Source organism: Budorcas taxicolor, chromosome 16 (genome assembly GCF_023091745.1).
Source record: "Budorcas taxicolor isolate Tak-1 chromosome 16, Takin1.1, whole genome shotgun sequence".
Lineage (NCBI taxonomy): Eukaryota > Metazoa > Chordata > Mammalia > Artiodactyla > Bovidae > Budorcas > Budorcas taxicolor.
Window position 1 is genome coordinate 42,836,043 of NC_068925.1, and position 22,898 is coordinate 42,858,940.

The 22,898-nt window shown below is 49.1% G+C and overlaps 1 protein-coding gene across 6 annotated transcripts; it reads right to left on the reverse strand.

Moving 5' to 3' along the window:
• Nucleotides 1-103: 103 nt before the first annotated feature.
• Nucleotides 104-20,541, reverse strand: FBXO6 (F-box protein 6). Of its 6 annotated transcripts, none has more exons than XM_052653782.1 (9): nucleotides 20,455-20,540; nucleotides 18,329-18,553; nucleotides 17,660-17,806; nucleotides 11,740-11,925; nucleotides 4,593-4,887; nucleotides 2,388-2,514; nucleotides 1,772-1,867; nucleotides 723-858; nucleotides 104-495 (listed from the first exon to the last, which is right to left on the reverse strand). In XM_052653782.1, exons 5-9 carry the CDS (start codon nucleotides 4,855-4,857, stop codon nucleotides 322-324), a joined length of 798 nt encoding a protein of 265 aa, XP_052509742.1. In that variant the 5' UTR covers nucleotides 4,858-4,887; nucleotides 11,740-11,925; nucleotides 17,660-17,806; nucleotides 18,329-18,553; nucleotides 20,455-20,540; the 3' UTR covers nucleotides 104-321. The 6 variants fall into 6 exon arrangements, with proteins under 6 accessions (XP_052509742.1, XP_052509746.1, XP_052509743.1 ...); XM_052653786.1 differs by having other exon boundaries at nucleotides 11,740-11,973; XM_052653783.1 differs by having other exon boundaries at nucleotides 20,432-20,489.
• Between the last annotated feature and the right edge of the window lie 2,357 nt (nucleotides 20,542-22,898).

A 22,898-nucleotide genomic window follows, 5' to 3' on the forward strand; every position in this document is an offset into this window, starting at 1 on the left:
TGCGCTGTCACTACCTGGAGGGAAGGGGCTGCTTCTCTGCCCAAGCACCAAGGACCTTGTAGCCCCACCCTTAGCCCCAGCCCCAGGTGAGTTTTGCTGAAAACATTTATTACAGCAAAAAGTCAGAGCTATGTGACAGTAAGCCCCAGGTCAGAGCTGGGACTGCCCCCTACAGGCTCAGCTCTTGCCTGCAAGGGACCTTTGGCACTCGGCTGGCCCAGGCAGAGGACGGATGGATGGCTGTCAGAGGACAGTCAGAGATGGCTTGTGGAGATGGAGTGCGGAGGGCAGGTGGGGTGCCTCCTCGGGCCCCTGCAAGGTCTAGGGCTGCGCCACGGTGTGGGGCGGGTTCCTGGTCACCCTGTGGCTGATGACAACGCTGCTGTTGGTGACGCGGGGCCCATACCAGCCTGCCCAGAACTGGGTGTCTTTGCCCCCGTGCTGGAAGAAGATGTGGCGGACGCCTGGAGGGTAATCAGAGAAGGTGTGGGAAACCTGGGGGGAGGGGAGAGAGAGCAATCACTAGGACTGGAGAGGCCATGACGGCTGAGCTGGAGAAGGGAAGGGTGGAGCCAACTCCTGCAAGGCTGAGTCTCCAGGCCAGAAGGCAGAAGCTCCAGGCAGTGGACTGGGGCATTCTGGGCCTTGGGGCTGCCCCTGATTTCCTGCCATCCTGGCCTTGGGAGAAGCAGGTGGCGAGGGGCAAGCAGATGAGGCCTCACCTCTGTCCACTTGGCATCGTTCCACTGGTGGATGGTCACAGGCGGGGGCTCGAAGGAGGCCAGGACGAGGTAGTCGGCCGAGGCCAGTTGTACTCGGATGTGGTAGGTGCAGCCACAGTCTGCTCTAGGGGCGAACCTGTGGGAGGGCGGGGCTCAGGACTGGGAACCCAAGACAGAGGTGGCCCTAGAAGCAGGCAGCCAGCAGGCCCAGTAACTGGGGGCCCGAGTTTCATTGCCTTGCTCTGCCCATGAGGCCCAGGTGGCTGTAGTGCTCCCTGTGCCCCACTGTGCCCGTGGGAGTACAGTCTGCTCCGGGCCTCAATGAGCCCATCTGAGAAAAGGGGCAACAACCTTCTTGGGTGTTCCAGTGGAGATTTCAACGTAATCTTTTTTTTCAACCTAAAAAGCGACAGGCTCTCTACAGAGATAAAGGCCTGGGCTGTCAGATATGTGTCACCTGTACATTTTAATGGAGGTTTGGGAGGGAGGGCCTGTGTGATGGGGCTGGCACAGAGCTCAGCCTCTGGTCAGCCCCACTGCACTCCGAAACCTCTGTAGCTCTGCACACCTCAAACCCCACCCTCCACCCTCAGAGTGGTGGGCCTGGCTGGCACCAGGGCTCAGCTTCTGCCCTGAGCCAGGCCAGAGTGTTGCAAAGCACTGGGCACAGAATAGGAGCTTGGGAAAGAGTCATGGGATGAAAGGTTAAAGGGGCAGGGGTGACAGACAGGCAAGGAGGCATGTGAGTATCTGTGAGGTCCAAGGAGGCTGGGTTCTGGTGTCTTTTGCTCCTGTGCCTGTTTGTGACAACACATCTGTAGGCCTCAGTCTCCCCATCCGTAAACTGGGGTTAACATCTGCTGGTGCAAGGCAGTGGTGGTGGTGGGAGGCAGGTGTTGAATGAGTAAGTGCTGGCTCTGTCAGCAGGAAGGAGGGCAGCCTGTGCCCCAGGACACTGCCGGGTTCAGCAGGCACTCCCTACAGGGGATCTCAGGAAGAGAAGAGGGAGGGCTGCAGAGTGTGAGACTCAGGTGGGGGCCCCCACTCACCAGTCCTTAACCACGATGTCTGGCCGGAACTTGTCCAGTAGCTCCTCCCAGTAGCCCTCGGCTCTGAGGTCTATTATCTGGGACTTGAGACACATGCTGGGGAGCAGAGGGAAAGGCATGTGTTTGCAGGAATGGCCTGGACCCAGGGGGGTAGTTCAAGGGACCCAGCAGTCCCTACTCGATCACTGTGGGCCAGTCACTGCTGCTGCGGACTCTGGCTCCTGCTTCCTGGCAGCCCCGTAGGGAACATGTGGGGAGCCTGACCCACTTGTGTTGGGCTGCATCCATCCCAGTCCTTAGGCCCAGTCTCCCAGCACCCTAAGGAGGGCACCGGTATAAACTCAGGTCCCTAGACTGGGGATAGCCTGTATCGGCCCTGACTTAGCCTCACCACCCAAACGGTCTCCCTGCCTCCTCAAACTGCTTTCCACCCCTGCTGTCTCTTAACGTGGCTGCTGAGTTGACTCCTGCTCTAGGCAGCAGTAGACCTTGAGCTGGTTTTGGGAACTCCTTCCCTGGAGCTTCATAGGCAGGCCCTCACTTAGGCCTTGGGATTTGGCAGAAGGTGTCTGGACCCTCCTCCCTCCACACAGCTTCTTGGCTCATTGTGTCTTACTCATAGGACGTGACAAAGTACTTCTTGACTTCGGCGTCAGGAAAGCCTGTGCCATGTGCTCCGGGGAGGCTCTCCACCTTCCACTGGTCCCCTCCGTTGGAGTCGATTTTCCAGAATCTCATATCCTCTAGGAAAAACAGAAGCCCCAGTGAGATCCCTTGTGTGTATGCTCAGCCTGGCCCTCTCCACTTGGTCTTAGGAGGCGGGGCAGGGGTTGGGGAGGCTCAGATCTCAAGGCATGCCCCCCACGCCACTTTGAAGCCACCCTGCAAAGACCCACCCCCCACTGCTCCACATTCCAACCTGTGCCCATCGCATCAGCTCTGATCCGAGACCCTCCCCTCCCACTTTCCCACTTTGTTTCTGACTGGCTAAATTCCTGATGTGAAGCTAGGGGCAAAAAAAAAAAAAGTACAAGCAGAAATTCTAAACCACACTTTCCTCACTTCTGTATTGGTGGGGGGGCGCTGGGAAATACCCAAATTTCAGTTCTCAAACCACTGAATGATGCAGGGCCCATCCCGTGAGGGTAATTCTGTTCTGAACGGTTAGTGTGACCACTTTCTGGCAGTCCCCCTGATGTTGACGTATGGGAGGTCAACTACGGAACTGAGATCCAAGGGGGTTTGCTGGTGGGAGGTGGGAACCTGCTGCTCTGGGCAGGATGGAGGACTCGGGGGCCGGGCATCCTCTGGGTTGGTGCCGTGTAGTAACCCTCTATTTGTGGACAGGTTCCCCACCAGGTTGGCAGAGTAGGTTTGGAGGCATAAGGCTGTCCTTTCTGTCTCCCCCAAAACAGTGATTCCTCTCCAGGCTTTCCAGAACAATCACCAGGGGAGCTTTTCCAAATTACTCCTTTGTTTCCTCTACTAGGACTTCCCTGTAGCTCATATTGTAAAGAATCTGCCTACAGTGCAGGAGACCTGGGTTCAGTCCCTGGGTCAGGAAGATCCTCTGGAGAAGGGAATGGCAACCCGCTCCAGTATTCTTGCCTGGGGAATCCCATGGACAGAGGAGCCTAGCGAGCTGTAGTTCATGGGGTCGCAAAGAGTCGGACACGACTGAGCAACCAACACTATTACATACACTACTCCCTCTACTAGGAGCCTACATCTATTCCCCAGGTTCCCTGGGGGCTCCCCCAGCAGAGAACCAGAAGAACTCAGAAATCCAGGAGCTGGGCCACTGCCCAGGGCAGGCCCACAGGGAGAGCTGAGCAAGGCTGGGTGGCCGGCTCTGTAGGGCTGGATGAGCCAAGTTGGTGGCCTGGACCTGCTGGGCAGCTTCTGAGCAGAATTTGGGGCAGGCCAGGAGACTTGAGTGGGGCGCTGTCTATGGGGCCTGAGGACCTTTAGTAGTCAGGACCAGACTCCAGAAGCTGGGCAGTTCTAGATCTTTGGGCAAGACACTCATCTTGGGGGGCCTCATACTCCCCACCTATAAAATGGACCCTACCTTTCTTTGGCTAACCTGTGTGATGCTCGTGAGAACAGAGAGAGAAAGCAAGCATGAAAAGGGTTCTAAGCGTACAGACTAGGCCTCTTGATCAGTTGCTGCTATATCCCAGCAGGAAGCATGATGCCTGATATGAAATGAAGGTGCTAACAAAGGGGAAAAAATAAGCAAACCCTGGCAAATATAAGAGAACGTAAGCAAAACTGGAGCCTCAAACCACGTGATTGTAGTCACCTCTCAAAATTCCTCATTTTCCTCCTCTGTATCATGAGGTGACAGGAGGATAATGACTCAGACCAGGCACATAGCCTGCTTGCACATAGCCCTTAGGCAGCAAAGACTGAACTAGATGGGAAAGGGTGCTGGGTGTATGCTCATTCATTCAACCAATGTGTCCTGAGCACTTGCTTTGTGGGCATGGGGTGCCAAGTGGCAAGATCTGTCAGGCCCCAGGAATTTGAAATTTGTAGCAGAGGGAAAAACAAAAACAAAAACCCAAGAGATTGAGTCATTCTAGGTTATGACCAGTGCAATGAAGGAAGGAAATGGGGCGACGTGACAGAGGTGGGGGCACTGTTTTCAGATGCAGGATCAGGGCACATCTCTGAACTGAGATCTGATGGATGAGAAGGACCAAGGGAACGTGACAGGTGTTGGGGCGGGGGGTGAGGGAACAGTCCAGGTAGTGTGAGAACAGCAAGTGCAAAGGTCCTGAGGTTCAGGAAAGGGAGGGAAGCAGCCCCTGCTCACCTTCGGCACACGGGTTGCGCAGCAGGTTCCTGCGGAGACTGCACAGAAAGTAGAAGACCTTCCAGTCGGACACAGGCTGGTCCCGGTCCTCGGTGACGTAGCCCTCCCGCAGGCACTTGCGCTTCCAGAGGGACACGAGGTCAATGAGGTCGCGCCAGAGGCAGCACACGGGGCGGCAGTTCCGCAGCAGCTGGCGGGCGGGCACGTGTGTGAACACCTCCAGCAGGATGTTCTCGGGCAGCTGGTTGATGCTGACCAGGGCCATGGCTGCGGGGGGTGAGATGCACACACAGGCCTGTGGGGAGCAACAGTCGTCATGAGCTCGGACCAGGAAGGTGGACGCCACAGAGCCCCAGGGACCCAGGCCAGGAAACATCTGAGCCCCCTTCTAGTATACGGTGGGCTTCCCTGGTGGCTCAGTGGTAAAGAATCCACCTGTCAATGCAGGAAATGCAGGAGATATGGGCTTGGGTCAGGAAGATCCCCCAGAGAAGGAAATGGCAACCCACTCCAATATTCTTGCCTGGGAAATCCCAGGGACGGAGGAGTCTGAGGGGCTACAGTCAATGGGGTTGCAAACAGTCGGACACAACTGAGCAACTGAGTATACACATTAGTATACGGTAGACTGAAGCGACGCAGCAGCAGCAGCCCCTCACAATAAAGTGGTCACATGTTCTGCACATTTGAAAGAGCACAATAATATTGATAAAGTCTTCAGGGATTAATTTTTTAAGAGGCTCCATCCCCCCATTAAAAATTAATGGCTTAATTTTTAGTTGGTGGGCCTGATGAACTGTAAGATTTTGCCAAGACCATGCTGTTGTCTGTAAGCTCTGCAAAAGCTTTCAGTGATATTTTAATGATGTGAATTCACCGTTAGAATATAAAATCTTTATCGCATCCACAGACTAGCTCACAACTTAAGTAATGGGCTAGTCCCGAGAAAACAAACTTCTCTCCCCAAATTGTTCACTTTAGCCTGGAAAACGAATGTGATAAAATGTCCCCTTGAGGAGGTCCCTCCCCTCCCCCACCCCCACCCCCGGAAAGTTCTGGCTTGGGCTTCAGATCACTCCGAAATGCCCAGAAACTGAAAAGCAGATTGAGGGTGAAGATGCAACATCGCTTGTGTTTTAGTTGTGGCCTTCAGTGACTATCTGGGAAGACTGTTGTCTAGTTGCTAAGTCATGCCCAGCTCTTTGTGACCCCATGGATTGCAGCATACCAGGCTTCCCTGTCCCGGGAAGGTAATCCCCCCACACTGCCCCAGGTGGAGATAGTAGGTGTCCTGACCTCAAAAGGCCTGGGAGGACTGAATAGGTACAAGTAAAGCATTGAGCACAACTGGTCAAGAAGCGCTCCAAAGCATCATTAACTCTTTTGTTCTTGTTTAGTTGCTTAGTCATGTCCACCTCTCTTTTGTGACCCTGTGGACTGTAGCCCGCCAGGTTCTTCTGTCCATGGGATTCTCCACGCAAGAATATTGGAGTAGGGAGCCATTTCCTTCTCCAGAGGATCTTTCCGACCCAAGCATTGAACCCCGATCTCCTGCATTGCAGATTCTTTACCAATGAGTCACCAGGGAAGCCCTGAATTGCACAGGGTTTTGGGAAAATTAGAGTGGTGTCACTAAGTGCGGGCGGCGGCGACCGGCACACTAAGCGTGGCCACGAGGAGCTACCCCATGTCCGAGGTCAGGGGCAGAAGCCGGGAGGACCCCATGCCCGAAGGGCAGCGGCCAAGAGGAGTTACCCCATGTCCGAGGTCAGGGGCGGCTGGGAGGAGCCACCCTGCACCCAAGGCCAGGGGCGGTGGCCAGGAGGAGCCACCCAGCACCAGAGGCCAGGGGCGGCGGCCGGGAGGAGCAACCCAATGTCCAAGGAGCGGTGGTTGTAAGGGCACTGGAGGGCCTAGAGGAGCTATCCCACATTGAAGGTTAGGAAGGGCAGCAGTGAGGAGATACCTCTCCTCCAAGGTAAGGAGCAGCAGCTGCGCTTTGCTGGAGCAGCTGTGAAGAGATACCCCACTCCGAAGGTAAGAGAAACCCAAGTGAGACAGTAGGTATTGCAAGAGGCCATCGGGGCAGACACACTGAAACCATACTCACAGAAAACTGGTCAATCTGATCACACTAGGACCACAGCCTTGTCTAACTCAATGAAACTAAGCCATGCCCGCGGGGAAACCCAAGACGGATGGGTCATGGTGGAGAGGTCTGACACAATGCAGTCCACTGAAGAAGGGAATGGCAAACCACTTCAGTATTCTTGCCTTGAGAACCCCATGAACAGTATGAAAAGGCAAAATGATAGGATACTGAAAGAGGAACTCCCCAGGTCAGTAGGTGCCCGACACGCTACTGGAGATCAGTGGAGAAATAACTCCAGAAAGAACGAAGGGATGGAGCCAAAGCAGAAACAATACCCAGCTGTGGATGTGACTGGTGATAGAAGCAAGGTCCGATGCTGTAAAGAGCAATATTGCATAGGAACCTGGAATGTCAGGTCCATGAATCAAGGCAAATTGGAAGTGGTAAAACAAGAGATGGCAAGAGTGAACATCGACATTCTAGGAATCAGCGAACTAAAATGGACTGGAATGGGTGAATTTAACTCAGATGACCATTATATCTACTACTGTGGGCAGGAATCCCTCAGAGGAAATGGAGTAGCCATCATGGTCAACAAGAGTCCAAAATGCAGTACTTGGATGCAATCTCAAAAACAACAGAATGATCTCTGTTTGTTTCCAAGGCAAACCATTCAGTATCACAGTAATCCAAGTCTATGCCCCAACCAGTAACGCTGAAGAAGCTGACGTTGAACGGTTCTATGAAGACCTACAAGACCTTTTAGAACTAACACCCAAAAAAGATGTCCTTTTCATTATAGGGGACTGGAATGCAAAAGTAGGAAGTCAAGAAACACCTGGAGTAACAGGCAAAGTTGGCCTTGGAATGTGGAATGAAGCAGGGCAAAGGCTAATAGAGTTTTGCCAAGAAAATGCACTGGTCATAGCAAACACCCTCTTCCAACAACACAAGAGAAGACTCTACACATGGACATCACCAGATGGTCAACACCGAAATCAGACTGATTATATTCTTTGCAGCCAAAGATGGAGAAGCTCTATACAGTCAACAAAAACAAGACTGGGAGCTGACTGTGGCTCAGATCATGAACTCCTTATTACCAAATTCAGACTTAAATTGAAGAAAGTACAGAAAACCGCTAGACCATTCAGGTATGACCTAAATCAAATCTTTTATAATTATACAGTGGAAGTGAGAAATAGATTAAAGGGTCTAGATCTGCTAGATACAGTGCCTGATGAACTATGGAATGAGGTTCGTGATATTGTACAGGAGACAGGGATCAAGACCATCCCCATGGAAAAGAAATGCAAAAAAGCAAAATGGCTGTCTGGGGAGGCCTTACAAATAGCTGTGAAAGGAAGAGAGGTGAAAAGCAAAGGAGAAAAGGAAAGATATAAGCATCTGAATGCAGAGTTCCAGAGAATAGCAAGAAGAGATAAGAAAGCCTTCTTCAGCAATCAATGCAAAGAAATAGAGGAAAAGAACAGAATAGGAAAGACTAGAGACCTCTTCAAGAAAATCAGAGATACCAAGGGAACATTTCATGCAAAGATGGGCTCGATAAAGGACAGAAATGGTATGGACCTAACAGAAGCAGAAGATATTAAGAAGAGGTGGCAAGAATACACAGAAGAACTGTACAAAAAAGATCTTCACGACCCAGATAATCACGATGGTGTGATCACTCATCTAGAGCCAGACATCCTGGAATGTGAAGTCAAGTGGGCCTTAGAAAGCATCACTATGAACAAAGCTAGTGGAGGTGATGGAATTCCAGTGGAGCTATTTCAAATCCTGAAAGATGATGCTGTGAAAGTGCTGCACTCAATATGCCAGCAAATTTGGAAAACTCAGAGTGGCCACAGGACTGGAAAAGGTCAGTTTTCATTCCAATCCCAAAGAAAGGCAATGCCAAAGAATGCTCAAACTACCGCACAATTGCACTCATCTCACATGCTAGTAAAGTAATGCTCAAAATTCTCCAAGCCAGGCTTCAGCAGTACATGAACCGTGAACTTCCTGATGTTCAAGCTGGTTTTAGAAAAGGCAGAGGAACCAGAGATCAAATTGCCAACATCTGCTGGATCATGGAAAAAGCAAAAGAGTTCCAGAAAAACATCTATTTCTGCTTTATTGACTATGCTAAAGCCTTTGACTGTGTGGCTCACAATAAACTGTGGAAAACTCTGAAAGAGATGGGAATCCCAGACCAGCTGACCTGCCTCTTGAGAAATCTGTATGCAGGTCAGGAAGCAACAGTTAGAACTGGACATGGAACAACAGACTGGTTCCAAACAGGAAAAGGAGTACGTCAAGGCTGTATATTGTCACCCTGCTTATTTAACTTCTACGCAGAGTACATCGTGAGAAACGCTGGACTGGAAGAAACACAAGCTGGAATCAGGATTGTCGGGAGAAATATCAATAACCTCAGATACGCAGATGACACCACCCTTATGGCAGAAAGTGAAGAGGAACTAAAAAGCCTCTTGATGAAAGTGAAAGTGGAGAGTGAAAAAGTTGGCTTAAAGCTCAACATTCAGAAAACGAAGATCATGGCATCTGGTCCCATCACGTCATGGGAAATAGATGGGGAAACAGTGGAAACAGTGTCAGACTTTATTTTTGGGGGGCTCCAAGATCACTGCAGATGGTGACTGCAGCCATGAAATTAAAAGACACTTACTCCTTGGAAGGAAAGTTATGACCAACCTAGATAGTATATTCAAAACAGAGACATTACTTTGCCGACTAAGGTCCGTCTAGTCAAGGCTATGGTTTTTCCTGTGGTCATGTATGGATGTGAGAGTTGGGACTGTGAAGAAGGCTGAGTGCTGAAGAATTGATGCTTTTGAACTGTGGTGTTGGAGAAGACTCTTGTGGGTCCCTTGGACTGCAAGGAGATCCAACCAGTCCATTCTGAAGGAGATCAGCCCTGGGATTTCTTTGGAAGGAATGATGCTAAAGCTGAAACTCCAATACTTTGGCCACCTCATGCAAATAGTTGACTCATTGGAAAAGACTCTGATGCTGGGAGGGATTGGGGGCAACAGAGGATGAGATGGCTGGATGGCATCACTGACTCGATGGACGTTAGTCTGAGTTACTGAGTCTCCGGGAGTTGGTGATGGACAGGGAGGCCTGGCTTGCTGTGATTCATGGGGTCGCAGAGTTGGACATGACTGAGGGACTGAACTGAACCACCTTGGCCTGAATCTTGCCTGGGGGGATCGTCGTTATCCAGCTGTCTAAGGGGATTCCCTCGGTGTGGAGGTGGGGTGGGCCTGTAGCCACTATCACTCAGGGCCTTATCTGCTTACATGTGGGAGGGAATAGTCTCCTCCTACATGTAGGGACACTGGGAGACTTCTCATTTTCCATTGTGACTTTGGCCAAAAAAGCAGTTGTTAACCTAAAACAATAAAACAGCCAGATATTTTACCAGCAAAAGAGATTTATTTGGGAGTGGCAAGGAACTGCTTCCCTGGTGGCTTGGACGGTAAACAATTTGCCTGCAATGTGGGAGACCCAAGTTCGATCCCTTGGTCGGGAAGATCCTCTGGAGGAGGGCATGGCAACCCACTCCAGTATTCTTGCCTGGAACAGTCCATGGACAGAGGAGCCTGGTGGGCTACAGTCCATGGAGTCACAAAGAGTCAGACACAACTGAGAGACTAACACTAACACTGGCAAAGAATTGCAATTTGGGACCTACAACTGGTGAAATGCTTGTAAATTTTCTTAAGCAAAGGAGAAAGTGAAAATGAAAGTCCCTCAGTCGAGTTGGACTGTGACCTCATGGACTATACAGTCCATGGAATTCTCCAGGCCAGAATACTGGAGTGGATAGCCGTTCCCTTCTCCAGGGCATCGTCCCAACCCAGAACCCAGATCTCCTGCATTGCAGGCGGATTCTTTACCAGCTGAGCCACAAGGGAAGCCCAAGCAAAGGAGAGGGAATTCTTTTATAGAAGAGACATGGAAGTCAGGAGGGACAGTTATAAAGCTGGAGGAAACTGGGAGTTCCAAATATGGTTGACTTTTCAATGGCTGAGTTGTGACAGTCTCCCATTGGCTAAGCTGTTGCCAGGAAAGGAGAAAATCTTTCTTCCTTCTGCTGGCACTAGTAGTGTTACTTCCTGCTGGAGATCTGTACTGATTCTTCCTGTTGGGATGTGTATTGACTGTCAAGTACTCCCCTTTCTGTCCTCTGCAGTCCATTTTAGTAAGGTTTCCCTTGATTAATTTTCACATTTCTCCCTTTTGATCAAGATCTTTCTCCAAGAGCATCCCTGATCAAGACTCAGGGTTTTTTGTTTTTTTTTAACTAGCGTTCAATCACTTTTTGTCTCTGGATGCCAGGAAGGACCTTTCCTGAATGTCTTGTCCTATGTCAGAGGGAAAGTGCACATATTGGACACCCACTGTGGTCACATTTAAGTATGAAGGGGGGGTGGGCAGAAGGAGATCTCTCAGGAATTTCCCATCTAAGAGTCTGTATCTTATAAGAGTGAATACAGCAATTTGTTGCTAAGTCGCTTCAGTTGTGTCCAACTCTTGTGACCCTATGGACTGTAGTCCACAAGGCTCCTCTGTCCATGGGATTCTCCTGGCAAGAATACTAGAGTGGGTTGCCCTGCCCTCCTCCAGGGGATCCTCCCCACCCAGGGATTGAACCCAAATCTCTCGTCTCTTGCATTGGCAGGCGGGTTCTTTACCACTAGTGCCAACTGGGAAGCAAAGTTATGCTCAAAACTGAAGGAATTTAACAAGAACTTTGGAATGACACAGTGTAGGAATAAACATGGAGTAATTAGACAGTATTGTTATCTCCAAAGAAACTCTTCAGAATCAGATGTTTCATCAGTGATACAGATTGTAGGTTGCAAATGCAGAGACTCAATTTGGCTAAGAATTCAGGGTCAGTTTTATAGTCTAGATGAAAGACACCCACATCTGTGAATACTGAACCTTCTAACAGGTTGTCTAGACATCTGGGTCAAGCCGCCTCATTGGATGTCATCTGCTTCAATTCCAGGAAATCTTTACCTTCAGGTCACCAGATGGTGTGCAGGTCCAGTCAGGTTCTGGCGCTTTCTTTAGATGCGTCACATGAATCCAAGAGTCTGTTCTCTGGGGTCTGGCAGCACAGCAGGAGGTTAGCAGCTGCTGGGGCCTTTCCAGGGAGGCTGAAGAGAGTCCTTCTTGAGGTGTCTTTTCCAACAGATGAAATCTCTAGGTTGAAAGGTGTGATACTTAAGGTCTTCATCTCCCAAGAGCACACTATGAAGAAGATTTTATAATAAAGGCTTAATTGCTTCCATTAAAAATAACAATGCTGTGGCAGAGCAATGTTCTTCATAGTAGCTCAGCTGGTAAAGAATCTGCAGGCAATGCAGGAGACCCTGGTTTGATTCCTGGGTTGAGAAGATCCCCTGAAGAAGGGATAGGCTACCCACTCCAGTATTCTTGGGCTTCCCTGGTGGCTCAGATGGTAAAGAATCTGCCTGCAGTGTGGGTGACCTGGGTTTGATCCCTGAGTTGGGAAGATCCCCTCAAGGAGGGCATGACAACCCACTCCAGTATTCCAGTAGCTGATGTACTTAGATTTTTGTTTTTCTGAGCTCCTCAGGTAGCTCAAATGGTAAAGAATCTGCCTGCAATGCAGGAGACCTGCATTCGATCCTTGGGTTGGGAAGATCCCCTGGAGAAGGAAATGGCAACCCACTCCAGTATTCTTGCCTGGAGAATCCCACGGACAGAGGAGCCTAGCGAGCTATAGTTCATGGGGTCGCAAAGAGTTGGACACAACTGAGTGACTAACACACACAATATTAAAATAGATCTCCTTTTATCAGCTGTGGGGACTTGCGCAGTGACTCAGTGGTAAAGAATTCACCTGCAATGCAGGAGATATGGGAGACGGAGGATTGATCCCTGGATTGGGAAGATCCCCTGGGGGAGGGAATGGCAACCCACTCCAAGATTCTTGCCTGGAAAATCCTAAGGAAAGGAGAACCTGGCAGGCTACAGCCCAGGGGATCACATGTTATCCCAAATTCATAGGCTGCTCCAAAGGCATACTGACTGTCAGTATAAATGTAGCAGTTTTGCCTTGGCTAAACTTTGAAGCCTCCGTGAAAATATACAGTTCAGCCTATAGGGTAATTAAGCCACAGGTAAAGATGTTGCAAGGGGATCAAACCAGTCAATCCTAAAGGAAATCAACCGTGAATATTCCCTGGAAGGACTGATGCTGAAGCTCCAATACTTTAGCCACCTAATGCAAAGACCCTGTTTCTGGGAAAGATTGGGGGCAGGAGGAGAAGAGGGCAAGAGAGGATGAGATGGCTGGATCACATCATTGACTCAGTGGACATGTTTTTGAGCAAACTCCGGGAGACACTGAAAGACAGGGAAGCCTGGCAAACTGTAGTCCATGGGGTGACAAAGAGTTGGACAGGACTTAGCCACTGAACAATGAACAAAGGTGTTGCTTCAACAATATCAAAAGGAGTTGTAATAGCATACACAGCACAGTATTTACCACTTTCTCCCTTTAAATAAGGACCATCAGTAAACCATGAAAAATCTGCAGTGATTAGATACATCTCCTCTAAATGTTTATGTGGAGTCAAAGAGTGACCTGTGAGGGTCAGGCAGTGCAGGGGTTTCGTGGTGAAGGAGGGGAGAAGAGCAGCTGGGCTGAAGTTAGTAAATGTGAAAGGGTTATGTGGGGAGCAGTCAGCAAAAGGATTTCATACGAGGTGAGGCAACTGACTGAAAAGTGTTGAGTGGATAAGAATTCAGGAGGGCTTCCACTACCTGGGGGTACAACCGTGGTTGAATGGGATCCCATGGTTATCTCTTCAGTGGCCTTAAGCAGAGGGCAGTGGCAGGAATGGCTGAGGCATGGGTGGAGGTCGGGGGGAGGTATTCCTGCACCGCAGGGTCCAGCTGTTGGCTACAAAACCCTGCAGGTCGATGATGGTCCCCATGTTTTTGGGTGAGTGCTCTGAGGACAGTCCCTGCCTTCTCATACACAAAGAGGAAAATGGGAAGCTGGTGATTAGGATGTTCAAGGGCAGGTGGTCTCATTAAGATTTTCTTTAAGTCTTCCAAAGCTGTACCATCTTGACCTCTCCAATTAACGGAGGCAGCTTTACCAGTTTTTCATAAATCACGTAAGGGCTGAGCCATAGAGAGAAATTTGGGATCTGATTTCAACAGTAACTAGAGAGCTGAGAAAGCCTCATAACTGGTGCTTAGTTTTTGATCTGGGGAAGTTTAGGATGTCATGGAGCCTGTTGTGCAAGTGTGTTAAGTCACTTCAGTCTTGTCCGACTCTTTGCAACCCTATGGGCTGTAGCCTGCCAAGCTCCTCTGTCTACGGGAAGAATACTGGAGTGGGTGGCCATGCCCTCTTCCAGGGGATCTTCCCGACCCAGGGATCGAACTTCACATCTCTTCCATCTCCTGCATTTGCAGGTGGGTTCTTTATCACCAGTGCCACCTGGGAAGCCCATTATGGAGCCTATCTGGATCCAAACATAGTCCCTGTTCTGAGATCACGTGATCTACATATCAAAGCTGAATTTGAGCAAAGTGCAGTTTTTCTTCGGAGACTTTATGTTTCAAAGTTTTAGCAAGTGGATGCTGTCTTCCTGTGAGGCGGTTTGAGAAGCAGAGCACAAGAGCAAGTCATCTGTGTATTTTAACAAAGCAGAATCTGTAGAAAACTTTATATCATCTAAATCAGCTTTCAAGATATGTGAAAAGTAAGGACTTTCTGTGAAACCCTGGGGCATCACTGTACAGGTGTTTTGCTGTCCATTCCAGGTGAAGGCAAAAAGATTACTGGTTAGTTTTATCAACTGGAGTACTGAAAAATACACTGCATAGATCAGTTGCAGTGAAAAACTTGCTTCCACAGGGAACAGATGTCAGTAGCATGTGGGGGTTAGGAACAACTGGGTGTTGAGAGATAGTGTTTGATGCTTGGAGGTCCTGGACAAACCATCTTCAGCACCTGGGTTTTACCCCTCGGGTAAAATAGGGGTGTTACAGGGACTATTGCAATGGATAATGAGACCATGAGCCTTGAAATCTTCTATTATGGGCTTTACACCTTGAAGGGCTTTTTTACTTATAGACTATTGATTAATTCTGGAGAGTTTAGAGGGATCTATTTGAATCTTAATGGGAGGTACACCGTGAATTTTTCCAGTATCAGTTTGAGATTTGGCCCTTAAGGAGGGTGGTAGTTGATTCATCAGGGACAAACAATTGGTATTTCCAGAATCAGCTCCTGTAGTGTTAGACACAGAACAAATAAAAGATGTCAAAAGGTCTTTTCATTTACCTGGCTGGCTATTTTGATGGCTACTGTCAAATTCTAGAATTATTTCCTCCTTTTGGGAGGAAGAAATTCTGGTATAATATTCTTTCAAGAAGCCTTAACCTAATAATGAATGGAGTTGGAGGAGCTAAGAGAACGGGTGTGTATCTCTCAAAAGGCCCAAACAAAAGGGAGAAGGCTTGGAGAGAGAAGCCTATTGAGGGTTATTAGAGATTCCCCTATCTGAACTGTATTAGTTCTCTGCAGTGGGGTTGAGCACGAAGAGTGTGGCTCTGCTCTCAGTAAGGACAGAAATTCCTTCCTTATCTGGAGAGATGTTTCTTTGAGCTGATCAACAGGGAAGATTGGGAAGAGCCCCTGTAGTTCTCAGAGCCCTCTCACTGGGCATTAGAAGGACACTGGAAAGGCTGATAAGAGACTTGATGAGAAGACTCGAAGCTCCTGAAATGCTTAAATTAGTAAAAATCTTTTTTCTGATACCCTGATTCTCTGCAATACCAGAAACTAGAAGGTTTTGGATCTGTTTAGGGACCTTCACTTGCTGGAGCTGAAGATTAAGAATTTTAGAAGTCTTTGTTTCTGGTGGCTCATTTAGGGAGCAAGTAATCTGATTTACCAAATGAATCTAAGAGAGGACACAGTTTCCCATTCCATTCTCATGCTTTTAACTAAAAGAAAAAGACCCCAGTTCAGTCCACTAATAAACATGGAAATAACAGTTACCCAAGGGGACTCAACATCTGAAGGAAGCTGAATATTTCTTTAAAAATAACCTGAAATCATACAAATGCTCAGGGATTGGTTTTTCCCTCCAGAGCGCCAGAAATGCTTCTAATGAGCAGTCATTGTTTAAAAACAACTGGGCTATATGATGATCTTTTACTTTAAGTTTGTTTCACTTTTTCTATTTCATATTCAGTGTTCCCATTTCATCTAGTTTATGTTCTCCAATATCTCCATCTCTTTTTTTTGACGTTCTTTCTCAAGCCTTTATCAAGTGTAGTAGAAAAGCTTTTGTATACATATACAAATATGTATTATATATATTTTAGAAAACTTATGAATTTTTGCCTAACTAAAAAATTTATGACATTTTGATTCCACTTGTTTGACTAAGTATGAATAGAATGCTAGATTTTTAATTAAAAAATAGATATGCAACAAGCAACAAAGGTTTATGCATAGCATAGTAAACTATAGTCAATATCTTGTAATAACACATGATGGAAAATAATTTCAAAAATAATATGTGTATTTGTATAACTGAACAACCTTGTTGTGCACCTGAAACATTGTAAGTCAACTATATGTCAATAAAACACATATATTTTAAAAAATTAACCTTAGGTCGATTAGACTAATCATGAACAGAATAATCATTAGATTTTTGTGTGTAAGGCTGCATTTTGTTCCAATCAACAGGCTTAGGAAAAGCTACTGTCATTGCTCAATGGAGGTTTTCAATGAGTGTTCTAGCCTCTTGCCAAAAGGTAGGGGTTTGCTCTACTAAAACCCTTCCAGAATATTTCCATGGGGCTACTTTCATCCAATGTTTACTTGACACTCACCAACAAGCATGTGGACTGATATAAATCTGAGAAAGCAGACTGGCAGGTTTGAAAAACTATTAAAATCTCCAGCAAACCTATGAGGGATCCTCAGTTACTTTAGGAAACACTTTAACTATGGCTCACAATTGGTCCAGGGAACATAGGTAATCTGTGATTTATTTCAATCCTCAGAAGATTAACTTTAAGGAGCATGTTCCGATAGGTTCTGAGCAAGGGAGCATCAGGGAGCCAGCATCCACAGACGAAGAAGAGGGGGTAGGGAAAAAAAGACCTCAGAAACTTTTTTGTCTTTAAGGTTTGCTTCAGTTACTTTGAACAATTTTAAGAGAGGCAATTTGGGGAGTTCAAAAGTTTCCTACATTGGTCACTGATGTTCTAAATTACATCTGTTTCAGTTGGTCCATTTAGTTAAAAATGCTTATAAGGAGAGCCAGCAGGGTTTTTTTTTCTTTTAACATAAAATTGCCTCGGGTCCCTGAAAAGGGGAGCACCCTCAAAACATTTTTATATAACTAGGATCCCATTTTTCAGGGCTTTTTCTCTGGAGCAAAAGAATCATTCTTAAACAGCCCCCAGGCCAAATATCAGCAGTTTCAATAGGAAAAGCCTGGTTCCAAAAGTAGCTGGACCGGAAGCTAGCACAGTTACACTAGGAACAGTCTGATTTCAACATGGAGTGAGGCCTAAGAGCTAACCAAGTACTCACAGACAAACAACGCCTTAATAAAAAAGGATGGCGCCTTCAAACTGATTCCAAATAAAGCCTGTGTGTTAGTCACTCAGTCATGTCCAACTCTGCTACCCCACGGACTGTAGCCCGCCACACTTCTCTGTCCGTTGGATTTTCCAGGCAAGAATACTGGAGTGGGTTGCCATTTTCTTCTCCAGGGGGTCTTCCTGACCCGGGGATCGAACCCGAGGCTCCTGCATTACAGGGAGATGCTTTACCATCTGAAACTACTAGGGAAGCCCTCAAATAAAGCCTGGAAAGCTTCAAGACACAGAAAGAGCGGAGCTCAGATCCAGGAGAAAAACTTACCCTCAAACTGCCAGGTTGGGAAGAAAGTAGTGAGCCCAGTGTGTTCCTTGAATTGCGGCACTTGTTTGCTCACCAGCCTTGGAGTTGTTGGAAGGTCTTCTCTGGATCTCTGTGAAACCTCCGTGGAAACCTCTGTGTAAAGTTAACCTAAAACAGTAAAATGGTCACTTTTTTACTAGCAAAACCGGTTTATTTTGGAGCAGCAAAGAACTGCAATTCAGGCTGTGCAACTTCAGCAAACCACTTAAAAGTCCTACTCAGTAAAGGAGAAGGGACTCTTTTTATAGAGGAGAAGGGAAAGTTGGGTGGGGCTGTTATAAAAAAAAAATTCACTGGAAGATACTAGGAGTTGGAAGCATAATGGCTTTTCATTGGTTGAGTTGTTAGTCTCTCATTGGCTGAGCTGTTGCCAAGCAAGGAGAAGATCATTTTTGTTTTCTGTTTGCAGTAGTATTGTCACTTTCTGCCAGAAATGCCCAGTATGCCTCTTAATGCTGGGATTGTACTATCAGTTTCCCTTTATTAATTTTCACACAGTTCACAGTCTTCTAAACACATTCATCCCTTAAAAAAAAGAGTGGGCACACTGGCACCTGCCCAGGGAGAAGGATTTTACCATTACTAGAGACAAAAAAAATCGGAGAAGGCGATGGCACCCCACTCCAGTACCTTGCCTGGAAAATCCCATGGACGGAGGAGCCTGATGGGCTGCAGTCCACGGGGTTGCTAAGAGTCGGACACGACTGAGTGACTTCACTTTCACTTTTCACTTTCATGCATTGGAGAAGGAAACGGCAACCCACTCAAGTGTTCTTGGCTGGAGAATCCCAGGGACAGGGGAGTCTGTGGCCTGCCGTCTATGGGGTCGCACAGAGTCGGACACGACTGAAGCAACTTAGCAGCAGCAGCAGCAGAGAAAAAAATAAACAGATAAATAAGGTGTTTGTCCCCAGGTTGAGAAGATCCCCCGGAGTAGGAAATGGCAACCCACTCCAGTATTCTTGCTTGGTAAATCCCATGGACAGGAGCCTGGTGGGGTACAGTCCATGGGGTTGCAAAGAGGTGGACATAACTTAGTGACTAAACCACAACCACCATCCCCACCACAAGGTACACGTAGCTCCTGCAAGGACTCACCTTCTCTCTGCTTCCTCCTCCCTCTGGGAAGCCAGAGTCCTCCTGACCTAGCCCCTGCCCTGCGGGGCCACGCCCTAGACCTCTACCCTGGTTTCCTGGATGCAGGGAGGGAGGTGGGCCCCTGCCTGGACAGCCTGAACAGAGACTGTTGAAACTCTGACCTTGAGCCTGGTTTCTACGGTCCCCTGGTCCCTGGGGCAGTGATGGAAAAAGACTCCTTGTGGCCAGGTCTTCCCATTTTTCACAAGAAATTTTAAACATTTTTTTTAAAAACATGAAATCTGTCGATTTTTAAAAGTTGGTAACTTCTAAAAGCATTGTCTAGACGAAGTAAAAGTCCCTCGAAGGGCTCAAAGTTCAGTTCAGTCGCTCAGTCGTGTCCGACTCTTTGCCACCCCATGAACTGCAGCACGCCAGGCCTCCCAGTCCATCACCAATTCCTGGAGTTTACCCAAACTCATGTCCATTGAGTCGGTGATGTCATCCAACCATCTTATCCTCTGTCGTCCCCTTCTCCTCCTGCCCTCAATCTTTCCCAGCATCAGGGTCTTTTCAAATGAGTCAGCTTTTCACATCAGGTGGCCAAAATATTGGAGTTTCAGCTTCAACATCAGTCCTTCCAATGAACACCCAGGACTGATCTCCTTTAGGATGGACTGGTTGGATCTCCAAGTTAGAGGTGTCTTAACCTGTGGTCCAAAGTCTGGTCCCATATTGGGCATCCCAGGTGGCTCAGACAGTAAAGAATCTGCCTGCAATGCAGGAGAACCAGGTTCCATTCCTGGGTCGGGAAGATCCCTGAAGAAGGAAATGGCAACCCACTCCGGTATTCTTGCATGGAGAATCCCATGGACAGAGGAGACTGGTGGGCTACAGTCCGTGGGGTTGCAAAGAGGTGGACATGACTGAGTGACTAACAACATCAGGTGGCACTAGCAGTAAAGAACCTGCCTGCCTAAGCAGGAGACATAAAAGACGCGGGTTCGATCCCTGGGTCGAGAAGATCCCCTGAGGGAGGGCATGGCAACCCACGTTATTACTGGACCTCATCCCCAAAGCCTGACTGCAGAGGGGGTAGCTGGGGATGTTGGGTGGGTGAAGGTCATCCTGGGGCACTCTTAAGCGGAAACGACTACATCAGCGCTACGAAGCAGCCTCTCGCACCTACTGGGCTTCCTGCGTACCAGTCCAGAAGCCACGCACTAGCCTTTACTCCATAGACTCTCCCCAGAACCCCTTGAGACCCTGTTACTAAGTCCATTTCCGAAAGCGGAAGCTGAGGCTTGGGTAAGTTTGGCCTCGTCCCAGGCCCCGCGGGCGTGACGGTGCCCAGAGTCCCTAGACTGTCTCCTGGCCAGGGCGCTGCTCCGGAGGTGAGGCGGCAATGGCCCCGGAAGCCGAGGAAGCTTCGGGACAGCCAGGCCGGGAGGCGAAAGATTAAGCGCCGCGGCGACCAGACCCCGGCGATTGGCTCCGCCCCCGCCACGCCCCCAAGCGGCTCCCTCTGTCCCTTTCCGCCTGCCGCGGGTGTCGGCCCGCCAGTGACGGCGTCCTCGGGTTCGGTCAACGTTGAGAGACCCAGAGACCCGCAGCGCCTGACATCCAAGCCCCCTCCCGCGCCTGTCGCCCCCCTACCGGTCCCCCAGCTGGGCTGAGACCTGAGCACGGGGCGGCGCGCTCCGCGGGACCGGAGCTCGGGATCGGCATGGAGCCTGCGGCCTCCTAGCTGCCGTGCGCTCTCGCCCCGCCCCGCGCCTGCGTCACGGCGCCGCGCTCCGGCCGCCTCCCTCTGGGCCGCTCCTAGACCTCGCCAACGCAGCGCCGGAACCCCTTCACCCACGGTGTGCCAGGGAGTCTGGGGTCCTCAGGGCTGGGGCCGCGTCAGGGGAGCTCCAGACCTCGGGCTTTCCCTTCTAGGCGGCGGGCGGCTTAGCGGCGAGGACCGACCTTCTCTCCTCTTTCCGGGGAAGCCGGAGCCGCCTCCGGACTCAGCTCCTCTCCTCTGGGGCCACTCACATCTAACCCGGGATCCCGGGACCCCGGGAGCGAAGTTGCTCTGGAGGGAAACTGCTGAAACTCTGGCCTTGAGCTTGGCTCCTACCATCTCTCGGGTAGCCCTAAATTAACTCAAAGGTAATCCGCTCTGTGTTTTTTTGTTAGGATTAAGTTAATTCCTTTCTCTCTTCAGGGCTTCCCTTATGGCTTAGCTGGTAAAGAACCCGCCTGCAATGTGGGAGACCTGGGTTTGATCCCTGGGTTGGGAAGATACCCTGGAGAAGGGAAAGGCTAGGCACTCCAGAATTCTGGTCTAGAGACTTTCACTTTCTCTATTCAATAAATAATTAGCAAGCACCTACTAAAGGGGCTTCCCAGGTGGCTCAGTTCAGTTCAGTTCAGTTGCTCAGTCGTGTGCGACTCTTTGCGACCCCATGAATCGCAGCACGCCAGGCCTCCCTGTCCACCAACTCCTGGAGTTCACCCAGACTCGCGTCCATCGAGTCAGTGATGCCATCCAGCCATCTCATTCTCGGTCGTCTCCTTCCTCTCCTGCCCCCAATCCCTCCCAGCATCAAAGTCCTTTCCAATGAGTCAACTCTTTGCATGAGGTGGCCAAAGTACTGGAGTTTCAGCTTTAGCATCATCCCTTCCAAAGAAATCCCAGGGTTGATCTCCTTCAGAATGGACTGGTTGGATCTCCTTGCAGTCCAAGGGACTCTCAAGAGTCTTCTCCAACACCACAGTTCAAAAGCATCAATTCTTCGGCACTCAGCCTTCTTCACAGTCCAACTCTCACATCCATACATGACTACTGGAAAAACTATAGCCTTGACTAGACGGATCTTAGTCGGCAAAGTAATGTCTCTGTTTTGAATATGCTATCTAGGTTGCTCATAACTTTTCTTCCAAGGAGTAAGCGTCTTTTAATTTCATGGCTGCAGTCACCATCTGCAGTGATTTTGGAGCCCGAAAAAATAAAGTCTGACACTGTTTCCACTGTTTCTCCATCTATTTCCTATGGAGTGATGGGACCGGATGCCATGATCTTCGTTTTCTGAATGTTGAGATTTAGGCCAACTTTTTCACTCTCCTCTTTTACTTTCATCAAGAGGCTTTTTAGTTCCTCTTCACTTTCTGCCATAAAGGTGGTATCATCTGCATATTTGAGATTATTGATATTTCTCCCGGCAATCTTGATTCCAGCTTGTGTTTCTTCCAGTCCATCGTTTCTCATGATGTACTCTGCATAGAAGTTAAATAAGCCGGGTGACAATATACAGCCTTGACGTACTCCTTTTCCTATTTGGAACCAGTCTGTTGTTCCATGTCCAGTTCTAATTGTTGCTTCGGCTTCCCAGGTGGCTCAGTGGTAAAGAATCCCCCTGCCAAGCAGGAGACCCGGGTTAGATCCCTGGGTTGGGAAGATCCCCTGAAGGAGGGCATGGCAACCCACTCCAGTATTCTTGCCTGGGAAATCCCATGGACAGAGGAGCCCAGGGGCTGCAGTCCTTAGGGTCTCAAGAGTCGGACATGACTGAGCAACTGAAGAACAACACTTCAGGTAATCACAAAGGGTCATAAAGGCCGCGCACTGCCCAGGGGTGCCTGACCCAGGCTAGGCTGTTAACTCAGGGCTGTGTCTCCTCCAAGACAGAGTGTCCTTTGCTAACTTGCCATACAGTTAACTGGGTGGTGGTTCTGAGACAGGCTGGGTGGGACCAGGGACTCTTTGCTGCAGGGCTTGTACCTGCTCAGAAGTCCCCTTGAGCAACAAAATACAAAGAAACTATAAGAGACTGAAAATAAGTGCCTGCATGCTAAGTTGGGGAACATTATGGACTAGATACAAAAGACCGAAAACCCAGTTGTCACTTCTGAAGAGCTGGGAGCCAAAGCAAATACTGCAGATGCCCCCTTGCACACATCACCAAAGGGGTGGGCAAACTACCTAGGCCACCCCTCCAGCGCAAGCCCTGGAACACACCCCTAACAACCCTACCGTCACCCTATGTAAGGAACCAGCTCACCAAGCTGAGTCCCCCCACCCCGACCCCTGCTCCCACTCCTGGAGCTAGCCAGGGAGCAAGGAAACCTGTTATTTGGA

Excerpts from the sequence above, each read along its gene's own strand:
- FBXO6 (XM_052653784.1), bottom strand. The coding sequence starts at position 4,857 with ATGGCCCTGGTCAGCATCAACCAGCTGCCCGAGAACATCCTGCTGGAG. Across the intron at positions 1,868-2,387 it reads TACTTTGTCACGTCCTATGA|CATGTGTCTCAAGTCCCAGA; the intron begins GTAAGACACAAT and ends TCTGCTCCCCAG. Across the intron at positions 496-722 it reads ACGATGCCAAGTGGACAGAG|GTTTCCCACACCTTCTCTGA; the intron begins GTGAGGCCTCAT and ends CCCTCCCCCCAG.